Source organism: Notothenia rossii, assembly GCF_949606895.1.
Source record: "Notothenia rossii genome assembly, chromosome: 12".
Taxonomy (NCBI): Eukaryota; Metazoa; Chordata; class Actinopteri; order Perciformes; family Nototheniidae; genus Notothenia; species Notothenia rossii.
In genome coordinates, this window is record NC_136911.1 from 3,103,534 (window position 1) to 3,124,029 (window position 20,496).

General features: G+C 41.7%; 3 protein-coding genes across 3 annotated transcripts; 2 read left to right on the forward strand and 1 right to left on the reverse strand.

Annotated features, from left to right (window-relative positions):
• The first annotated feature begins 1,584 nt into the window (after positions 1 to 1,584).
• hgd (homogentisate 1,2-dioxygenase) lies at positions 1,585 to 11,377 on the forward strand. Its single transcript, XM_079662049.1, has 14 exons — positions 1,585 to 1,744; positions 2,626 to 2,697; positions 2,783 to 2,871; positions 4,237 to 4,342; positions 5,311 to 5,370; positions 5,446 to 5,537; positions 5,632 to 5,666; positions 5,776 to 5,855; positions 6,038 to 6,137; positions 6,832 to 6,956; positions 8,588 to 8,692; positions 8,831 to 8,957; positions 9,843 to 10,024; positions 11,035 to 11,377. The coding sequence occupies exons 1-14, from the start codon at positions 1,730 to 1,732 to the stop codon at positions 11,176 to 11,178; spliced, it is 1,332 nt and encodes a 443-aa protein (XP_079518175.1). The 5' UTR covers positions 1,585 to 1,729; the 3' UTR covers positions 11,179 to 11,377.
• Positions 11,378 to 12,002: 625 nt separating this feature from the next.
• Positions 12,003 to 14,083, reverse strand: ndufb4 (NADH:ubiquinone oxidoreductase subunit B4). Its single transcript, XM_079661711.1, has 3 exons — positions 13,869 to 14,083; positions 12,907 to 13,050; positions 12,003 to 12,152 (listed from the first exon to the last, which is right to left on the reverse strand). Exons 1-3 carry the CDS (start codon positions 14,043 to 14,045, stop codon positions 12,090 to 12,092), a joined length of 384 nt encoding a protein of 127 aa, XP_079517837.1. The 5' UTR covers positions 14,046 to 14,083; the 3' UTR covers positions 12,003 to 12,089.
• Positions 14,084 to 14,628: 545 nt separating this feature from the next.
• On the forward strand, positions 14,629 to 15,342 carry LOC307026431 (sperm-associated antigen 16 protein-like; the record flags this gene model as incomplete). The annotated part of the gene is made up of 1 exon (XM_079661818.1): positions 14,629 to 15,342. One exon carries the CDS (start codon positions 14,629 to 14,631, stop codon positions 15,340 to 15,342), a length of 714 nt encoding a protein of 237 aa, XP_079517944.1.
• Positions 15,343 to 20,496: the final 5,154 nt, after the last annotated feature.

Below are 20,496 nucleotides of genomic sequence, written 5' to 3' on the forward strand. Positions count from 1 at the left end.
TAGATATAACCGTCAGTAGGCGACATGTCTCCTCTCCGCCGTCTCCAGCTATTCCTGCCTCTCTTAAAACACACAACACCATCCCGATTGTGCCCAAATACTCTAGAATTCTATCATCAGACTCGGGGATGAAATTAAAATGGCTCATTTTCTTTCTCCATGCAAGGAGCAGATCAATTTCCGGAGACTGGGACGTGGTATTTTCCTGCCATTGGGCTTTCTCGTCTCCGGCACAGCACCCTGACTGGCTGGCAGCGGGGGGTCCGCGCCCGACTGCACGCTTCGCCGGAGAACGGTTACTTCTGCCGCGGCGAGTTTATTTGCGCCTTGCTATGAGAATTGCCATCATTTACCCTTCCCCAACACCTCCCAAAAAGAAAAGAAATAGACAAGAGGGGAAGCGAGGCAAGATTGAGAGAGGCGAAATTGATTCTTTTTGATACATGCTGCACGGGCGAAATTAGGCTCCCCTCGTTTGACCATCTATTCCAAGAAATGAGGCGAATATACTTAGCGTAAAGTCTCTTCTTTAGGCTTTCTGGAGGCCTTCTGCTGTGACGTTAACCCGTGCATTATGCTGGTTTTAAGGGAAGACAAATAATTGATGCAGCTTTCCAGGAATGATAACTCAACATGTGTTAAGATGACCTAATTAAGGGCAACTTGATGAACCACCAGAGCATTACATGTGATGGTTGGATGATGTCACAGCTTTCAGGTTTGTGGCTCGTAAGCCTCCATTTCAGTGCTAACACTTTTACCCTTTTCCCACCAAATGAGAGCAGGATTGAAAACACTGGAAAGGGTTTAAAATGAGTGTGTCTGTCAGGGTGTCATGTCTCCTTTACTGTCGATGTATACCTTGACTACTGCAGAGGTACTTGTCCCAGGAATGAATGCAGACTGTAACCTTTCCAACTGAAGACAAAAGCCAGATGTTAGTGGGTTCTTTGTTCTACTGGCAAAACGTTTGAAGCCTCCACAATACCCACATATAGCATATTTCAAACCCAATAAAGAAGAATGTACTAATCTATTTTTTGTGTTGTTTGTTTTGCAGGACGTGAGGATGTGCATGACACCATTGTTTGCACAAGCAGTACCATATGAGGTCACCACAGTTTGACCATCAAGCTCTAACACACTGATATTGTGTCTGTTATATACGTACTTCACTGAGTGGAGTAACAACAACAGTACTTGCCTCTGAAATGTAGTGGAGTAGAAGTATAAAATGGAAATACTCAACTTGAGTCGCTCACAATAGCACTTTAAGTCCTTTAGTGAATGTCCTCAGTTATTGTCCAATACTGAGTAAAGGTTTATGGTATCTAGCAGTCCTATTTCTTATCCCTTTATCAACATGAGGCTAATAGGTCATGTTAGCATTGCAGCAGAACAGAAACTATAACCTGAACTACTTCTATATTTCTTATGTCCTATTTGTTACCTGTGTGTTGCTCTCTAAACTTTAAACCAGTCTCAGTGTTTGTCTTGGCAGTGTCTCTGGTCACTGTCTGCACATTTCGACCATCCGACCCTCTCCTGTCTGCAGGAGCCTGTCTAATTGAACCCATATTGAGAAACAGCATAAACCCAGCCCCCTTTTCCCCCTCTGTTCATTTACCGGCATGCACGCACTCTGCAGTGGATTTTGGTCCAAGGGAAAACTTTCTGCAAGTTAATCTGTAACCACTGAGACACTTTATCAGCTTTAACAGACAGCAGCATGGCTGGACTCAAGGTAAGGACGCATTCTTTCTATTGTAAATAATGTTTAATACTAGATAATTGCATGGAAAGTTTAGGAGTCATCATTAACAACAGAAGCAGAGCGGCTGGCTGAAGGGCGGCGATGCCTCCAGCCAATCAGAGCACTGCATTCAGCAGCTGCCCAGATGTTGTGTCAGCTTCACAGAACAACACTATTTCAGTGAGAAACACTCAATAAAATAGAACGAAATGTCTTTTTACATGCATGTTTTAAGTATTAGGCATTTAAGCCGAGGACATTGTCTCTTTTTGGCCCGTTTTCTCCCAAAAATATTTTAAAAATGAAGTTTTTATGACTGACAGTTCACACGATTTTAGCCAGTTGTGTCACTTTAAATTAAGTTAAACCCAATTGTATTAAGCTATCATGAGGAGCAAACTCAAAAGCACGGCACGTGAACGCGCACATATGGAACCCATCCGTGCCTGCTGTGTGTTTTCTGCAGACTAACAATGACTCAGCGAGATTTCTTTAGTCATTCTTTAAGTTCTTCTGTGTTTAAAAGAAGACTTCGGCAGTGCAGACGGAGTAATAATCCTGTCATAATTGCAATATTGATCATAGAGTACTGTGGAGGATGTCAGTGTAATTAGTCTGTCTCTGTATCACAATAACACACAAATAATGGATGACTGCAAGGGGGGAAATTTGGCATAACTGCAGTTTGTTTTATCATAGATCTAATGTGAATCAATATGACAACAATTAAGAAAAAGACAAGTCTTAATGACAAGCCTTCACATTTAATTATAACCAGCATGAACACATTTATCCTGCATTACAATGAAGCCGCATGGTGTTTACATGGGATTCTTCTATTTTTTCTCTTTCAACTTGAACATCTCTCGCAGTACATGAGCGGCTTCGGGAACGATTTGTCTTCTGAAGACCCTCGCTGTCCTGGATCTCTACCTGAGGGACAGGTAACACACACATCTACAAAAACACACTATGTGGTAGTCATAAGAGGTGATTAAATAGCCATTGACAATTGTATTATCTCTACAGAATAACCCCCAGGTGTGTCCGTACGGCCTCTACTCTGAGCAGCTCTCCGGCTCAGCCTTCACCTGCCCCCGGCCGGCCAATAAGAGGAGGTGTTCACCTGTTTTCTGACATTTAAATGATCATACTAACCACTTTAAAGGTCCCCTATTATACTGTTTTTCACCAATATATTATAGTTCTCAGATATATACAGAACATGTCTCTGATTGGCTGAAACACCAAACAGATCATTGCAGCATTACCCATAATCCCCTCTGTTTCAGCCAATCGAAGTTGGTACTTTTTTCTACCACCTCTCTAGAAGGGACTGAAAAGGGGGGGAAAGTTCTCGGAACTAAGTTCTCTTTTTGGTGTGAACGCAAAATCCCAGGCACTAACGGAACTGTACGGGAAAAGTACTCCGATGTGCCTATGATGCCATATTGGTGCTATAGGAGGAGATTCAGGTGATAAGGTGGGGGCGGTTACCTTGGTTGGTGATTGGCTAATGGTTAATGGCTAATGGGACAGCAATGTATTCAGCTGTGGCTGAACCACATCTAACAAGCCCTGTAACTGACTGCCTTGTGGACACGATAAGAAGAAGGCTAATGGTTACATAAGCCTAAAAAAATCGTTATGACATTATACAGTGGTCAAAATCTGATCAGCTCATTTTCAGACAGGTTTTTATATAAATGGATCAGGACAAAAAGAGAGAGAATCTTTGTTCCTGAAACTTTCAGAGTCTCTTTACACAGAGGGGACATATGTTGATGTAGAAGAGACATGAAGAAGAGGGGACACATGTTGATGTAGAAGAGACAAGAAGAAGAGGGGACACATGTTGATGTAAAAGAGACATGAAGAAGAGGGGACACATGTTGATGTAGAAAAGACATGAAGAAGAGGGGACACATGTTGATGTAGAAGAGACATGAAGAAGAGGGGACACATGTTGATGTAGAAGAGAAATGAAGAAGAGGGGACACATGTTGATGTAGAAGAGACATGAAGAAGAGGGTACACATGTTGATGTAGAAGAGAAATGAAGAAGAGGGGACACATGTTGATGTAGAAGAGACATGAAGAAGAGGGGACACATGTTGATGTAGAAGAGACATGAAGAAGAGGGGACACATGTTGATGTAGAAGAGAAATGAAGAAGAGGGGACACATGTTGATGTAGAAGAGATGTGAAGAAGAGGGGACACATGTTGATGTAGAAGAGACATGAAGAAGAGGGGACACATGTTGATGTAGAAGAGACATGAAGAAGAGGGGACACATGTTGATGTAGAAGAGAAATGAAGAAGAGGGGACACATGTTGATGTAGAAGAGACATGAAGAAGAGGGGACACATGTTGATGTAGAAGAGATGTGAAGAAGTGGATTTTGCATAATAGGTGACCTTTAAATCCAAATGAAAGTGAGACAGAGGGAATAACTCGACATGTGGTTCTTCTTCCTCCAGCTGGTTTTACCGTATCTTGCCATCCGTCAAACATAAGCCTTTTACCGCCGTGCCTTGTGGGAATCTGACAGAGAACTGGAACGAGGTGGAGCCTGACCCCAACCAGGTATGAAAAGGGCCACAATGAAGACTTACTGCTTGTATGTCAGAGAAAATATTTTTATTATACTCAATAGAATAACACATTCACAAGTCAATACATTAATTACGTTTAGAAAAAATAAATTTCTTTCATAAAATGTCTGAAAACACTAACTAGCACCAATTGAGATAACACAATGTTTCCATTATTTACACTAAGCTAATTCGCGAGGCTGCTAGCTGCATATTATGAGAAAGGTATTTTAAGTCTCTGCAAGAAAGTGAATTAGAGTGTTTCAGAAAATGTCAAGCTAGTAATCTATTGTTGCATCAAAGTGTTTTACTTCAATTTCATTTCCTGTGTTGTCTGTGTGGGTGTTGTTTGATTAGATTTGATGGATATTTCTGCCAATTTAAGCGAGGAAAGCCACACATTTATATCCAATCGTTGCTTAGCTCTTACTGCTCCTCACACATACATGACACCAGTGTTTTTCGAAAAAATCCCCGCCCACTTGAACCAGATAGAAGGCTAATAGGAAGCAGATGTAAATACATTTCGCATGTCAACAACAGCAAATCAGAAATTCCTCATGTAGGACTTCACTGTTCATAGTAAGAAGCTATTTGAGAAATGTTGTCTTTAGAGCCTTTAATAACGTAATTTTCGGACTATAAGCCGCGCCTTTTCCCCTATTTTTCGACGCTGCGGCTTATATAACGGTGCGGCTAATCTATGGATTTTTACAGCTAACGGCCAACACCTTTAACTCTATGGGCTCTATGGCCGGTCCGCGGACCCCCACCTTTAAGCGGCGGGTTCCAGCAGGAAAAGCTGGAGGCCGGAAAAGAGTGAGACAGGTAGCGCGCAAAAGTAAAAGTGGAACCGAGAGTGGTATGCCGCTGCTGCGCCTTATATTCAGGTGCGGCTTATAGTCCGAAAATTACGGTACTTTAAATACTGAATCAGTAACTCTCTGGTTCCTCTCACAGATGCGATGGCTGCCGTTCACCATCCCCAAATCTACGGAGAAGAAAGTGGACTTTGTGGCTGTGAGTTCAATTTCCACCTATTACTTAACAATTAAAGATCTTGAGTTAACTCATAGATACTTCTTCATGTTGCAGGGTCTGCACACTCTCTGTGGAGCGGGAGATACCAAATCCCGCAACGGCATCGGCATCCACATGTTCACCTGCAACACCTCCATGGTTGACAGGTGAGCACATATTAGTGTATATTCATTTTCACATATCAAATCCTCCTAAGCAGATCCTTTCTAAGCCCTCTCTTTTGATATTTTCTTGTTGCAGGTGCTTCAACAACTCAGACGGAGACTTTCTGATTGGTGAGGAAAAGGCTTGTTGATGTTTTCACTGTCATCTATCACAAGAAGAACAATGATAGCCCACTTCTCAGCTTTTCTCTTTCTTCAAATGTTCTGTTTGTGTCTGTAGTCCCGCAGCAGGGTGAGATTTTGATCACCACAGAGTTTGGGAAGATAATGGTCGAGCCGAACGAGATCTGTGTCATCCAGGTGAGATCTGTGTTTTTCATCTCCACAAGTTTTCATACAGAAATGTGCCTCCGTGTCTTCACAGCCCAGTTAGCATATTTTTGTCTTTTTCAACAAAAGCCTTCAAAAATAAATAACCCATAAGCTTCAGTACATTAAAAACAGCACTAAATATCCTTTCACTTCTTCTGTGTGTTGTCCAGCAAGGGATGCGCTTCAGTGTGGATGTGTTTGGGGAAACCAGAGGATACATACTGGAGGTGTACGGAGCCCATTATGAACTCCCTGACCTGGGGCCTATAGGTGTGTGCTAGATAACAAAGTATTTACAGTCAAATCCGGTCTGAAATTATTCTTCAATCACAGCAGCTCCATTTGCAACATCCACAAGGATACATATTTAAGACAAGAAAACAGATATGGGTTCAAGAGTCTTTGACGTACATTTGATCTTGGGTTAAGCTCAACATATAGTTTTTAGGATCAACTTCAGTCTAACCTTATTAAACCCTTTATTTCAGATTTGATGGAAACAATTCATATTGCCTTATTTGACGTCAGAGACAATGTTGCTCGCAAGCCTTAATGTCTTATAGTAGTTGATTCATAGAGTTTCCCATAAGCCATAGCTGTATTTGTGTTGAGTCAAATATTAGCATGCAAACGCGTAAACATTGTAAAAGACATTATGATTAAGTGCATGTTAGCATTGTGAGCTAGGTAGCGTCCTGACGTTAGCATTTAGCTCTCTTACTACTACTATGACAGCCTCACAGAGCTGCTAGGATGTATTGTTAATATACATTTCAAGTTTTTGGAGTGTGTGTTTCAAAGATTCAAAGGCGTTATTGTCATATGAACAATAGCCTAAACATAGCTTTGGGAATTAAAATCTGAAGTCCCAGGCTGCTACAGCAATGGAATACGCAATATACTTCACATAAAATGAAAAGTAGTGCAATAGACATGACGGTGCATATGTATGATTGTCTTGCAGGAGCCAATGGTCTGGCCAACCCTCGAGACTTCCTGTGCCCAGTTGCTTGGTACGAGGACCGTGAGGTGGCCACAGGTTACACCGTCATCAACAAGTACCAAGGAAAGCTCTTTGCATGCCAACAGGTGTGTGTATTTGTCCCCTTGCAGTGTGTGTGAGTCAATACATTCACACATTTGGCATACTTGGCCTATTTAGGTTTGCGTTTGCTTCAGTAAACACCATCGAACCGCAACAATGACTAACAGGAAGCTGTCCAAGTGAAGCATGTGATCCATTAGCTGCTGCTGCCATGCCTGATGGTTTAATATCGAAGTGTGTGCTGTTATCCCTTCAGCGGGTTTCCGCCTCGACTCCCTTATGAGCCTTAATCACTCGTAATTAGTTAAGGCATTCAGGAGTTACTGACGGTGTGCCTGTGAGGCTGTGCTTTCTCTGAAAAACCTTTCCCAAGTTAAGCATTCATTTCCCCGCATTTCACTCAGGGAATGATCCCGCCCCTCCCCGAGTGTCCTGTTGGGCGCATAATTGGATCGACACATAATGTGTGAAAGGAGGGGGTTTTTTTTTATACAGAGACAGGGAGGAGGCGGGGGGAGAAGTTCGGGGGGGTTGTAACCGTGGAAACCATGTCAAACTACTCTGTTATTATTCATTGTATGAATTACACAAGGGCGAGATGCCGTTTTTTGTAGCAAAACAAACATTTTTCCATCTCTCGCTGCCTCGCCTGGAGTATCCGCCCCCTGTTCGGTGCTGGGGGTCAGAGGTCACGGCTGCATCTGAAACTCTCTTCCTGGGGTCCTGAGCAGGAGGGGGGGGGGGAATGCAGGGGTGAAAGAATAAGGTGGGGAGGGAGCGCCGGCCTCATCTGGGGGAAGATGCTGCTGCTCCCGTCTGATCCTGCTGTTTTGTTCTCCTGCAGTGTGCTGAAATTGCTCAAATTAACTTATTATTTGCTTGACTGGGCCAATATGTTTGTGTTTTGTGTGCATGTGTGTACTCTCCTACATTTCCCCCCCTCATTTTAATCGAATGCAGGAGAGTTACCACGGATTACCGTCCAAGAGATTGGGCATTTTTGTATGGCAGGGACTGTAAATTGTGTTTGTGATTTTGTTTCCTTCTTTCCTTTTATGTTTTGGTTAAATCATTCACATATGCACATGTTAGAGTATGCATATGTGTTTTTTATTCTGTGTGTGTGTGTGCTAGCTGTTGATGTGTGTGAGGGGCATGCAGGTCACTCAGGAGGCAGCTTGAGTTGTAATGAACTATATTGATTTTTAGAGCTGCTGTTCAATGTCTTTTTCACGGTGGCATTATCAGAACAGAGAAACTATATGAAATTGCTGTGGTTTTAACAATCAAGATGAAAGAAATATATCTGTACACCCACTGTAACTGCTCTTCTCCCCCCTTAACTGCGCCGTCACGAGCGTCAAAATGCCCAAAGTTTGGGAAAGTTTGATTGTGAAGCCAATTACAATTACCCCATAATACCTGGAGCCTGGTTTCACAAAGAACAGGGGGAATGAAAGAGAAGAAAGAAGCACACCCTCTTTCACAATCAACCCTTTTCATTACGACCAGTTTTTTTCTCTTTATGTCAAGAAGTGCTCTCTCTGAGAATTTAAGATTACAAAGACATTATTCATTATTCCTTTTTCCCTGTGAAAAGCTCAATTTAAAGTCCTTTGTGTTTGTTGCTTGGGCAGACTCGTCTTATTTGTTTGCCTCTATGCTCTGCATGTAGGATTTCTCTCCGTTCAATGTGGTGGCTTGGCACGGCAACTACACACCGTACAAATACAACCTGAAGAACTTCATGGTTATCAACGCAGTGGCCTTCGACCATGCGGTGAGAGACATATTCAGACATGCTACTTTTTAATATACATAACACAAATCATTTCATTGCTCTTTACTTCAAGCCCTGGAAGTACATGTAAGTCTTAATACTCTACCACGCCCTCATCATATACTGATCTTCTTCTAGGATCCATCTATCTTCACCGTGTTGACCGCCAAATCCACGCGTCCAGGTGTGGCCATCGCTGACTTTGTCATCTTCCCCCCTCGCTGGGGTGTGGCTGACAACACCTTCCGTCCTCCATACTATCATCGTAAGACCCCAATAACACACTCACATTGATTCATCTCTTGCATTTTGCACGAAAGGAGAAAAAGGCTTCTGAGAAATAGCTCTGTTTTCTAATAAAAACTCTGGAGAATGTCCAGAGAATCAAGTCCGCACTTCATCCGTAGATTTCCTTGAACACATGTAGCATACAACGGGAGATTGCCCGTGTTAGAGGGACAATCTTGCTTTATGAAAAGATGATGTGTTGGCAGAGTGTGCAGGACCCCGCGGTCACAACACTGTTTGGTAACTTGGTCACAAACTACCAATTATTTTGTATGTTCATTTATTTGTCTGTTTATCGTCCGCCTCTATGAAAAGGAGTTACCAGATCTCATCATCTCTCCAGTTAGACAATTTAATTGCCGTCTAAATGACTTCTTCTTAACCTTCTAATATTGGTTTTCTTTCTGTCTCGAGCCATGAGTAATAAAAAACAAACAAAGAAATCAACAAATTCACTCATGGGTCGGATGTTGAACAGACTTTGTGCTTGGCATTGTAAAGTCTGTTTAATATGTGGTGCAAAGATTCAGACATTGGCGTTCTCACATAAAGCTCCTCTGGGTAACGTTTAGGGTTGCAGTTCATGTGTGAAAGGGTCTAAAGGAGTTTAGATGTGGCTCAAATGAAGTCAATTGGTTTTATGTTGAGTCTATCATGAAAGGAAACTAACCTGTCCTTTTCACCCCACCAGTGTCAAGTCAGCAGTTGATAAAACCCACCTGCTGAACGGTTCTTTGCAGGCCCCTCCACAGCACCTTTCGTCTGTTTCCACCACAGATCAATAAGGCCATCTAGTGGAAATCAGTGCCTTTTATACTGGAAACTCAGCCTGTGTTACAGCGCCTCCTGTCTGTTTCTTTAGGTAACTGCATGAGCGAGTTCATGGGCCTGATCAAAGGCCACTATGAAGCCAAAGCAGAGGGTTTCCAGCCTGGGGGGGGCAGCCTGCACAGCATAATGACCCCCCACGGACCAGATGGAGAGTGCTTCGAGAAGAACAGCAGCTCCGAGCTCAGACCTGAGAGAGTGGCCGAAGGCACCATGGTAAGAAAGTGTATTTTTATTAGATGCATATGAGCAGAGATGGCAAAAGTAAACACATCCTTTACTCAAGTAGAAGTACAGATACTCGTGTTTAAAAGTAGAAGTACAGATACTCGTGTTTAAAAGTAGAAGTACTGACTAAACTTCTTTACTCAAGTCAAAGTAAAGAACTTTGAAATGTACTTCAGTAAAAAGTACCCATAATTAGCAGCTGTTTTAAAGAGTACCTGACCTCCCTTTATATTAATAAAACAATAATGTCATTGTTAGCTAATGAATGTTTCCATGCTGAACAACGGCAACATGACAACGTTTTCATTGGTCCCTCTTCTTTAGAGAAGACCAGGAAATGATGGATACACGGATCGTGTTCAAATCAATAGGCACGCAATGACTCTAAATAATAATGATCACGCCACCAAACACACATTCAGACTAAAGGAACCAGCCTGTTTGGAAAATGAGAGAAGTAGAAAGTACAGGTATTTGTGTTCAACATGTAAGAAGTAGAAAGTACAGGTATTTGTGTTCAACATGTAAGAAGTAGAAAGTACAGGTATTTGAGTTCAACATGTAAGAAGTAGAAAGTACAGGTATTTGAGTTCAACATGTAAGAAGTAGAAAGTACAGGTATTTGTGTTCAACATGTGAGAAGTAGAAAGTACAGGTATTTGAGTTCAACATGTAAGAAGTAGAAAGTACAGGTATTTGAGTTCAACATGTAAGAAGTAGAAAGTACAGGTATTTGAGTTCAACATGTAAGAAGTAGAAAGTACAGGTATTTGTGTTCAATATTTAAGAAGTCAAAGTAAAAAGTGGTCAGAAAAATAAGTAGTGGAGTAAAGTACTGATACCAGAAACATGTACTTAAGTACAGGAACAAAGTATTTCACTACTTCCCACCTCTGCATATGAAGTTTGAAGGTAAACTAGAGAAGCATCATTTAAGAAGTTAGATATAAAAGCAGTACCATCATTAAAATCTGTTTCCTGTATTTTCTGTTCTGCAGGCGTTCATGTTTGAGTCCTCCTTCAGCATGGCCGTCACAAAGTGGGGTCTAGAAACATGCCAGAGACTCGACAAGAGCTACTACCACTGCTGGGAATCTCTGCGCAGCCACTTCAACCCCAACTGGAAGCCCAGCAAACAGTAGGGGAGCAGAAGAAGAAACCCAAACCAAATATAGTAGAGTTTAGTATATGTTATACATAAACAAAAACGAATAATTTGACCTTAATATAGTAAATCTAATGTTTCTGAAACGTGGATTTCTTTGTCTGTTTCTGAAGGAATTCAGTCATTTATTCCAAGCAGACAAGATTGGAGTAGCACAATAAAGATCAAAGCAAAGAGTTGGTGTTTGTCAAACCTCAAAATCAAAACTAAGCTGCCTAGTTTCTGTGTCTCCTGCTGTACTAGTTTTTTCGAATATTGTATGTCTGTACCTGATTTCAGGACCTTGGACTGGTCAGAACTAACACGGTGCGTGTGTAGGTAGGGATGGGTATCGTTAAGGTTTTAACGCTACTAATAATTTTATCGATACCGCTTATCGATCCTAACTAACTAACTACACAAATTGTGAACAAAATTTACATTGCTTATTTAAATGAAATACATAATATTTCACACTAATACTACAAATAACACATTTTGCATTCTTTTTACGTATTAGAAACGTGTTTGTGTAGCATAAGATAGGACGTTTTTTTTTTTAGATGTCTCCAGTACCGATAAAAAGACCGATAACGTCGGAGCTTAACGGTACCACGGTCTTTAATAATTCAGCCCCGGGGCTCGGTACCCATCCCTATGCGTAAGTGATCGTCTCCCTGTGCAGATTGTAATGTGTGTGTTAAAAGATTTGAGCAGGTGAACTTGTTTTATGCCACAGTATATCCACTCTTGTTGCCTCTGCTTTAAGCCTCACTGCCCCGGTGTCTACTGTCTTTAACTCACCAATTAAAACCACATGACTGTTTTTGACAATATAATTTTATTCAGTTAATAATAATAATAATTACAGACACTGGCATCACTAGAGCATGAAGGGCTCAGCGCAGCTCATGATGACAGAGCGAACCGGCGGTCGCACTTTCCAGCTTTAATATCCGCCTCCTTCTTGTCCTGTAAAACACACGACACACACACGATGGGTTAATGCTGATTCCATGGCAACAAAGTCATGTCACCCTCTTCACCTTCCAGACATGTTCTCAAAAGATTGTTTTATGAGTGAGCTTTTTGTCCTCCCAGCGGAAAGAGGAAGCGAATTTGAGGCTCAGCAGTTTGACCATTGCACAAAATTCTCCCTTGAATTCCTATCGGTGAGGATTTAGACGCTTGATCTCCATGACAATTAAGCATTTGATTCAAATATGAATGGCTCTGTGACAAAAAAAGGGATTCAGATCAACTGCTGAGCTCCAATCCTCAGCTGAATAGCTTTCAGATCCATGATGCCATTCATGAATATACAAATTGAAGGATTATTTAAGGCTACAGGATTATATAAAGTGAAATCACTAGTGTTTTGACCTCCAGCTTGGCATATTAGTACTTTTAATAACTGAAAAAATATTTGGGATTCAATTATTTGTCTGTTCTAATTTTGTTTTTTAAGTCTCAAAAATTCCTAAGAGACCGAAATCTGTGATTAAATGGTTTTCCAAGTGATCAATATATGTGCCCATGTTTGATGTATTTGTAGTTCTGTGCACAGACATAAATACATGCCACTCAATCAATAGTAAACTGACTTAAGTTGAATGCTAAATGATGGTGTAGTTATTAAACATGATGCTTAAGGAGCAAGAGGTGATAAGAAAGATAGATAGAGAGATAGATAAGTGTGATGTTGTGAGTGCATGTTGTCTCATACCCTGTCTGTCTTGAAGAGGTAGTAAAAGCCAATGATTGGCACCACTGAAAACAGGAGCCCAGTCAGAGAGGTCTTGAATGTGGCCTTGAAGTGAGGGTAGGTGTGGGACCGGGCGTACATCCAGCGATTCAGGGCCGGGTCTTCCTGTAAACACACACAGGTAAGCAAATCCATTTCAATGTATTAGTAAGTCTTTGCATCAGAGAAAAATGACATGGCAACGTGTATTTACATATTGTATTACTACAGCAAATACGTTTTTCTCTCTAAACAAAAGTATAAAAGATAAGGACTTTTTCATTAATATGACATATGGTCCTGGTGTTGGGCATACTGTATCAGTATCAGTTGTGCTTTTCCTACTATGTCCATACAGTCCATGATAAGTAAAGAACAGAAGTAGCAGTAGTAAGACAAACTGAGTAAGTCAATATTAAGTGTTGTGAGTGTAGTAGTTTCATGTTTGTCTGTTGATAAATAGGAGATATCTTGACCATGCAAATGTCAATTACACGTGCACACTGTTATATTAATTACAGTTTGATTGAAGCAGCTGGTGGTGAAGAACCATGAACAGGTTAGGTGTTTTGTTGCAGGTTTTCATGGGATAGGTGAGAAAAATGTATGTTGAATCATTTTTAAATGTGCTTAACTGCGTTAACCCTTTCTCTAACACATGGCAACACTTTACATTATATAAGATGGAAACACAACAGAAAGAAAAACAAGGACACTGCAAAGTAAAGCATTGCTGTAGGTTAGCTTCAACTCTACACATATTAATTCCGTCTAGTCCCGTCTTGTGATTGTTTTATGTCATGGTACTTTTCTTACAATGCATCTTCTTTGACTGTTTATGTCTGCGTCAAAATACACCAAGGCGAATTGCTTGTATGTGTTAACAATAAACCTGGTTCTGATGCTAACGTTAGCATGTAGCCACTTTGAAGGGTAACACTCACAATGAGGGCCTTTCTGTGCGGGTTGTTGAGCTGAGTCTGGTACTGGAGCTTCAGGTTGGACCGCATAGCCGACCTCTGCTCTTCGGCCCGGCGGTACTCCAGAGAGAGGTTAAAATACTCGTTTGGGTCCAGTGTTTTTGGCCGAGAAGCCAAGGGCGCCTCCTTGTAGTCCGCCATGATTGTGGACGATGGAGCAAACGGGATCTCGTGAAATATCGCGGTTATAACAGCTATAAAAGAAAGGACATATTTGTGGGGAATTTCTCCCATAGGAACAGGAACCCATTAACCTCAGGGGAATACACCAGGGATTAAAAATAAAGATTCCTACGTATTTCTAGTGATAAGTAGCCTATTGCGATCATTAAACTAATTACAAGGAATTTGTTAGAAGATAATAACTGAATTTACTCACAGGGGACGAATCTATAATGAAATGTGTGAAATCAGGATCAGAAACCACGTTTATACGTTTAATAAAAGTATATATTTACATGTTTTGTTTATGTAACAGATGCACATGGGGCAGTTAGCCCAAAGACGTTATTTTGGTCACCCAAAAAACGAATTATTATATTATACAAATTATTAACTTGTATACATTTACTTAAAAAGAGAAGAAGCAAATATGCTCAGTCACAATACGGGAAAAATAGTCAATGCAAGTGAAGATATGGATTTATTAAGACCATGTTGTGCTGCGTTAGAAATAATGCCAGGATCGTCACCATAGCAACTCCAAACAGTCTCAAACGGAACAATGAGCGCAGATAAGAAAGTCAAAGAGACGGTCGCTCTGTCGGAAAGTGAGGATGGCTTTCAGTATGAAGAGGTTTCTCTGGAGGAGGACTGGAGTCTGACGGAAGGAGAGGAGGATTTGGAGGCGACGGTGAAAGCGATCCAGGAGCGGGCAGAGGCAGCTGCTTCTCCCCGGAAAGCAGCTCCCTCATCCCCGCAGAAACAGGAGGCCGTGGATGACTTTTTACGCACCTTCCTCTTCCACATGAACATGACAGAAACACTTGACTGCTTCCAGACTGAGTGGAACGAGATGGTGCAGAGAGGGGGTTTGGATACAGAGAAAATCGGTTTAGTGCCACTGGTGTACACCGAGAACGAGAGTCTGACCGGCGAACTAGAGACTGCGCAGCGGGAGATGGAGGAGTACAGGCGGGCAGCGGCTGCAGGAGCACTGACCCTGGAGAGGGTGCAGAGGAACAGAGACTTCCACAGCCTGCGGTATAAGCGCGTGGTGCAGGAGAAAAACAAGCTCATAGAGGAGATGAAGAAGCTCACAGTGCAGTGCAACAAATACGAGCCGGAAGTTAAGCGGATGAATGAGAAATACCAGGCCGTGCTAAAGCAGATCATGCTGATGGAGAAGGACAAGGCTTTGGGGGAGGAAGGATCAGGGAACATGACCCATGAAAAACCTCCATCACCTGCAAAGAGTTCAAGGACTCAGACTCGGTGAAGTCCCTGCAGGAGAATGGTTGAAATAAAAAGTCTCATAACTTTCCTCATGAAGCCTTTCATTCCTATACAACACAGTTCATGTAAGATGAAAAAACATGCTTCTATTCCAAAAACACACGTACAGTAAAGTCAAAAGTCTAAAGGTTAAAGTATAACAATGGTTTAAATAATAGAAAGTCATCATAATGTTCATAACAATATTAATATACTTTGATATTTAACCTGCAAAATACAGGACTTCTACCATACAACCATATTTGTCATATGATGATGAAGAAGATATATCCATTTGTTTTACTGAAGTTTAGAAGTTTTTCATTGTTGTAAATATCCACAAGAGGGCAGTCTTTAGCAAGCTTTGCTCGACTATGAAATACAACTTCACCAGAAAAGAAATAATTTGTAACAGCAGGAGGCAGGAATCTGCTGAGCTGCACTCGAAGATAAACCAGGAAAGTAGCCGTGTCACTGCGGCTCATACGAGTGCTCATTCCCCCCTTTTTACAACCACAGCAATGCCTGTCAGCATGGGAATAAAGTCATGCAGCAGCTAATATTGCAATTTCAACTTTAGGTCCGGGTAGATCGAAAGCGTTCAGAAAAGCCACATTAATGGATGAAAAACATTGGCTATATAAAATAAGGTAGCAGAACATTGTAAAAATAGGCAGTGTGTTCTGCTCTGACATTGCTCTGGAATCATTTTCACAACAATCACATTTTTGCATGACTTGTTGTTTATTTTCAGATAGGATGTCAAGAAGTCCTGTTATTGTCGCTGTGCAACATCAGTTATATTCTTGCAGCTATATTTCATTTGGTGCTGTTGTTTTCATTACACCATGATACATTTAAGTGAAGCTGAAGTGTCACATAGCCTTCATCTCAGTGGCTTTGCAATCGGATTATGCAATATAAAGATATTTTTTCTCACACAGATGTTTTCTTTCTCCCTCTTCTGTCCCTTGATACTTGAGTGTGGAGATGCTGAGGGGGCTCTTTGATCAGGAGAGGCTACAGAACGTGTGACCAAGTGATTTATTGTCCTCCCCGGACCTCTAAACCGCCCTCCGCTCTGCAGTTTGAAACATCCATTTATGACTTCAAAATTCAATATGAGACCACACTCCCGGGCCAAAAAGCTCCCTCTACTTAATGTTCGGAGAGAGATTTAGCTCCACATGAAATATTAAAATGTTTCTGCCCTAGCTGTCAACCGGCAGACCTCGTGAACTTGGAAATGAACTTTGAGAAGTTTCTAAAATGTGAGCACAATGTGAACAAAAAGGAGTTTTTTCTCTTCCTTTCCTTACATCCTGCCACATCCTTCTGATGGCTTTCTTTCCACTGTATGTTATTCTTTTTCGTACATCAGTGATGCTGACTGACGTTTATTTGGATGCACTCACTGTGCAAAGCTTTTGTCAGATAATAAAGATGTGATAGGTATGGAGACAGTGACAGACTGAAAGATGGGAATGAAAAGGCAGCTGCCTCTGCTACCTTTGCAAGATTTAATCAGAAGTGATTTTGTGCTGTTTTGGTCTTTTTTAAATGGCTTCTTCATGCGAGTCTGGCTCGGAAAGTGGAAGCATGTTTCTTTTCCGACCACAAACTAAAAGCACTTTTCTCCTTATTCTTCACCAGAGGTCCGTGATGTGGTCAGTAGACTCACAGACAATGACCTAATGTGTTATGCTGCTCTTTGCTCCATAATATTTCCAGACTCCATTGCTCTGCTGCCCCATAGGAATGTAACTGAGGAATGTATTTCCTTTCCACACTTGTTTTCATCTACAGTATGTAATTAGGCCAGTTTGGAGTCTTTTCGAAATGTCACAAATGGTTAGAGAGTCGACGAGGTGGTGGCTGGAGGCAGGCTTGTTATTTCCAGCCAACTTTTTATACCTCCAAGGCCCATATTACCTTTTCCCAGCCGGCCCACCCCTCCCTCCCACAGACGTTGTCACCACGAGGTCACCCATTGGTTTGTAAACCATTATTTAGAACTTATAGTTTGGTATTTTGGCCGTCACCATGCTTTTTGGAGCCAGAAGTCACACGAGAGGTTGGAGATAAGTACAGCCATATGCTAAAACAAACGCTTTTTAGACAAACCGAAATGTTCCAATTAACTTTCAGGAAGAGCAAATACTGGTAAACAGACAGACATTTGGACCACGTAGCCCGCCTAAAGCCTTATCATTCCCGGCTTTATGATTTATTTGAACCTAAATGGAAACATCATTTGCTAAATGATCCTCCTGCTGTATTGATGAAGACTTTAAACTACAAATTGAGACTATAAACTCATGTATACAATGTTTACTGAGCTAGACTTCTATACAACCACACTTCTTTATGCAACCAGTAGAGTCACCCTCTGCTTGATATCAGAAAGAGTGCAAGTTCAGACATATTGGTTTCACTTCTCAGTACCAGAGGTTTCCGACTGCTCCATTTATCCCTCAGGTCTGAGGACATAAAGTTGTCTACTGCCTTTTATAAGAAGTTTTCAACGTTGTGTCTCCATCTGTAATGCCTGGGACTGCTTGTGATTCCTCCCATGCCTCTCCCTCGGCTCCTGTCAGCTCTGTCCACTTCACAGCCCGCACGACCTTCGTGTCATACCAAAGAGAAGTAGGAATGAGGGTGAAAAGCCTCCTGGCTCGAGCTGAACTGAACCTGCCTCACCTCCCTTTATCGCTCTGCCTCTGAGCCTATTTTTACTGAACTCGGCCCTGTTTATACAACTGAATCACAGCGGGCTTTGTGTTGTAATTGAGATGAATCGCCTTAGCCTAGTTACCTGCCACATATAGGATGGGTTGGCTCTATATTCCCGCAGATATCTTTTTGAAGAAATGCTGCTTTTCTCAATTCTCTTTGCCTTCCATTTCTAATATACACCTATGAAATTTATTCACCCTGTCGGAGAGTATTCCCTTCTTAATAAATCAGCTTTCCACGGACCTATATAGTGGGTATCCAGTCATACTCAGCAATATTTTCTGCTTTAATGTACTGAGCAGGGCAGATATTGTGACATTGACTCAGCAGGCATCCATCATCTTCAAGCAGAGCTACGCAGATGAATTGCTCAGAGGCAGAACTGAGAAAATCTGGCATTTTTCTTTCAGCTATGTTCATCTCAGCTCTCGGCTTTAACGTAAATGTTCAGATATTTATGGCCATATTCGCTGCAGGGATTTATCTCCTGTGAATCACTAATGGTGATGGATGTGGTGTCTGTCAAGATGAGTATCCAGCATGTCGTCGTTCTTGTAAAACCAACTTTGGTCGAGATGGTGATTGCTTTGCTTCTCTAAGGTTAAGGAGAGTCTTAAGAAACCATTTAAAATGCATTAAGTTAACTCAAAATGGCATGGTGGCCAAGTTTAAACCGACATTCGTGTTTCTTAATTCCTGGCATATAATGATGCAGTCATTTGTATCCCAATGGAAACCATTAGCAAGACCACAGCTCAAAACACTAAGAGTTCCCAAATATGAGTTATTTATGATGAATTCATCACAAATTGGGGATTTGACTTACTTTTCACCTGGAAAATAAGAATAATGATTAATAACACTTTAGTAAAACGGCTTTTTGGCAAGTAAATGTTGAGAGAGCTGGAACACAAAAGAAAGCAATGTGTGAATGCCACAGTTCAGGCGAAGAATAACAGGATTATCTTTGGTAACTCGGCTACAGTACTCTTGATATCTCTGTTTTTAGCATCAGCATGCTGCAGTTATGCTATGAAACCAAACTTTGATCTAAAATAGATTTTGCTAGCCTCTGAGATATTTTGAGTTTAGCTTTTGGTGACAGGACGAAGGGATTGCAGGTGTCATTCTGCCTCTGGATGCAGACCGAGGCTTTGTTTATCAAGAGAAGCTGACAGATTCTGGAAAAAGTCAATGAATTCTGCATCGGCCCATAAATAACCCCCCCCCCCCCCCCCCCCCCCTCCTTGCCGCCGCCTTACACGCTGAAAGGTCAGCAGGCTGATATATTGAGCTGACATCACTACGCTGTTACTGAGGACTTACACATATCACACAAGCACCTCTGTTTGCCTGGCCTTCGCTAGCCCGCAGTGATGTGACAGAGAGAGGAAGGGAGGCTGGTGATTGGGGGAGGGGATGTCAGGCTGGAGTGACACGACGTGAGGGAAGACAGCCAACACCCTGAATCTGATCTGATGGGAAGTGAGAGGAAGAAGAGGAGAAGGAGGAAGATTCAGCCTCAAAGCTGGGTCACAGTCTGAGGTCAGAGTAGAGAAAAGACCAGCAGGAATACCTCATCCTGACTCAAACAAATCACACTTTACCAAAAGGGTTCAGATGCTACGGTACTATCGTTACCTTACGGACTGATCTGATAATATTCCAGTTGGTTGGTTTGTATCTGTAGACTGACATTGTGTTCATGTTCAACAAACCTGCCGGTGGTGAGTTTAAGAGAGAGTTAAGAACAGTCTATACACTGAATATGAAGCGACCACTAGCAGACGTAAGGATTGTAAAGCCGACAGATTACAAATATAAGACACAGTGTTTTACTTAGAGAGCTTTGGGTGTGCCGGTAGGAGGATTATATTACTTTGAAGAAAGCATTTCTCCATTGACAAGACTTGTCCGTTTCTGAATTTTTTATTGAAACAAATCGGACATGTTCCTGAATATTTGACGGTGTGGAACCAGTTGAAGTTGGACTACAGGTTTGTTTTGAACCTGTAAGGTGGCTTTTGATTCAACCAGATTTCTCTTTAGCTATGTTGCATTCTTTCATGATTTCAGCAACTAACTTTGGTCCATTGTATCACCAGAGTAAAAGAATGGATTGGAATCATCCAACACTGTTATTCAAATTGTGATGAACGTAGTAGACGGAAAGGTGTGTCGTCGCTGGATCGCTCTGCGTCATAATAGTATTGTTTCTGCCTCGGGGTTAACCCCCCCTGCTAACGAAGGACTTGTTTGTGACTTTTTCCCCACATTGCATGTTGTCTGCGATGCCCCTGTCAACAGAAACTAATACTTACGTGGTGGTGTCCTCTGCTTAAAAAGGACTGTTACCCACTAACTACACGTGAACCTGAGCGAAGCTTTGGGGAAACGGTGACGTATCTCTCCCACCACAGTC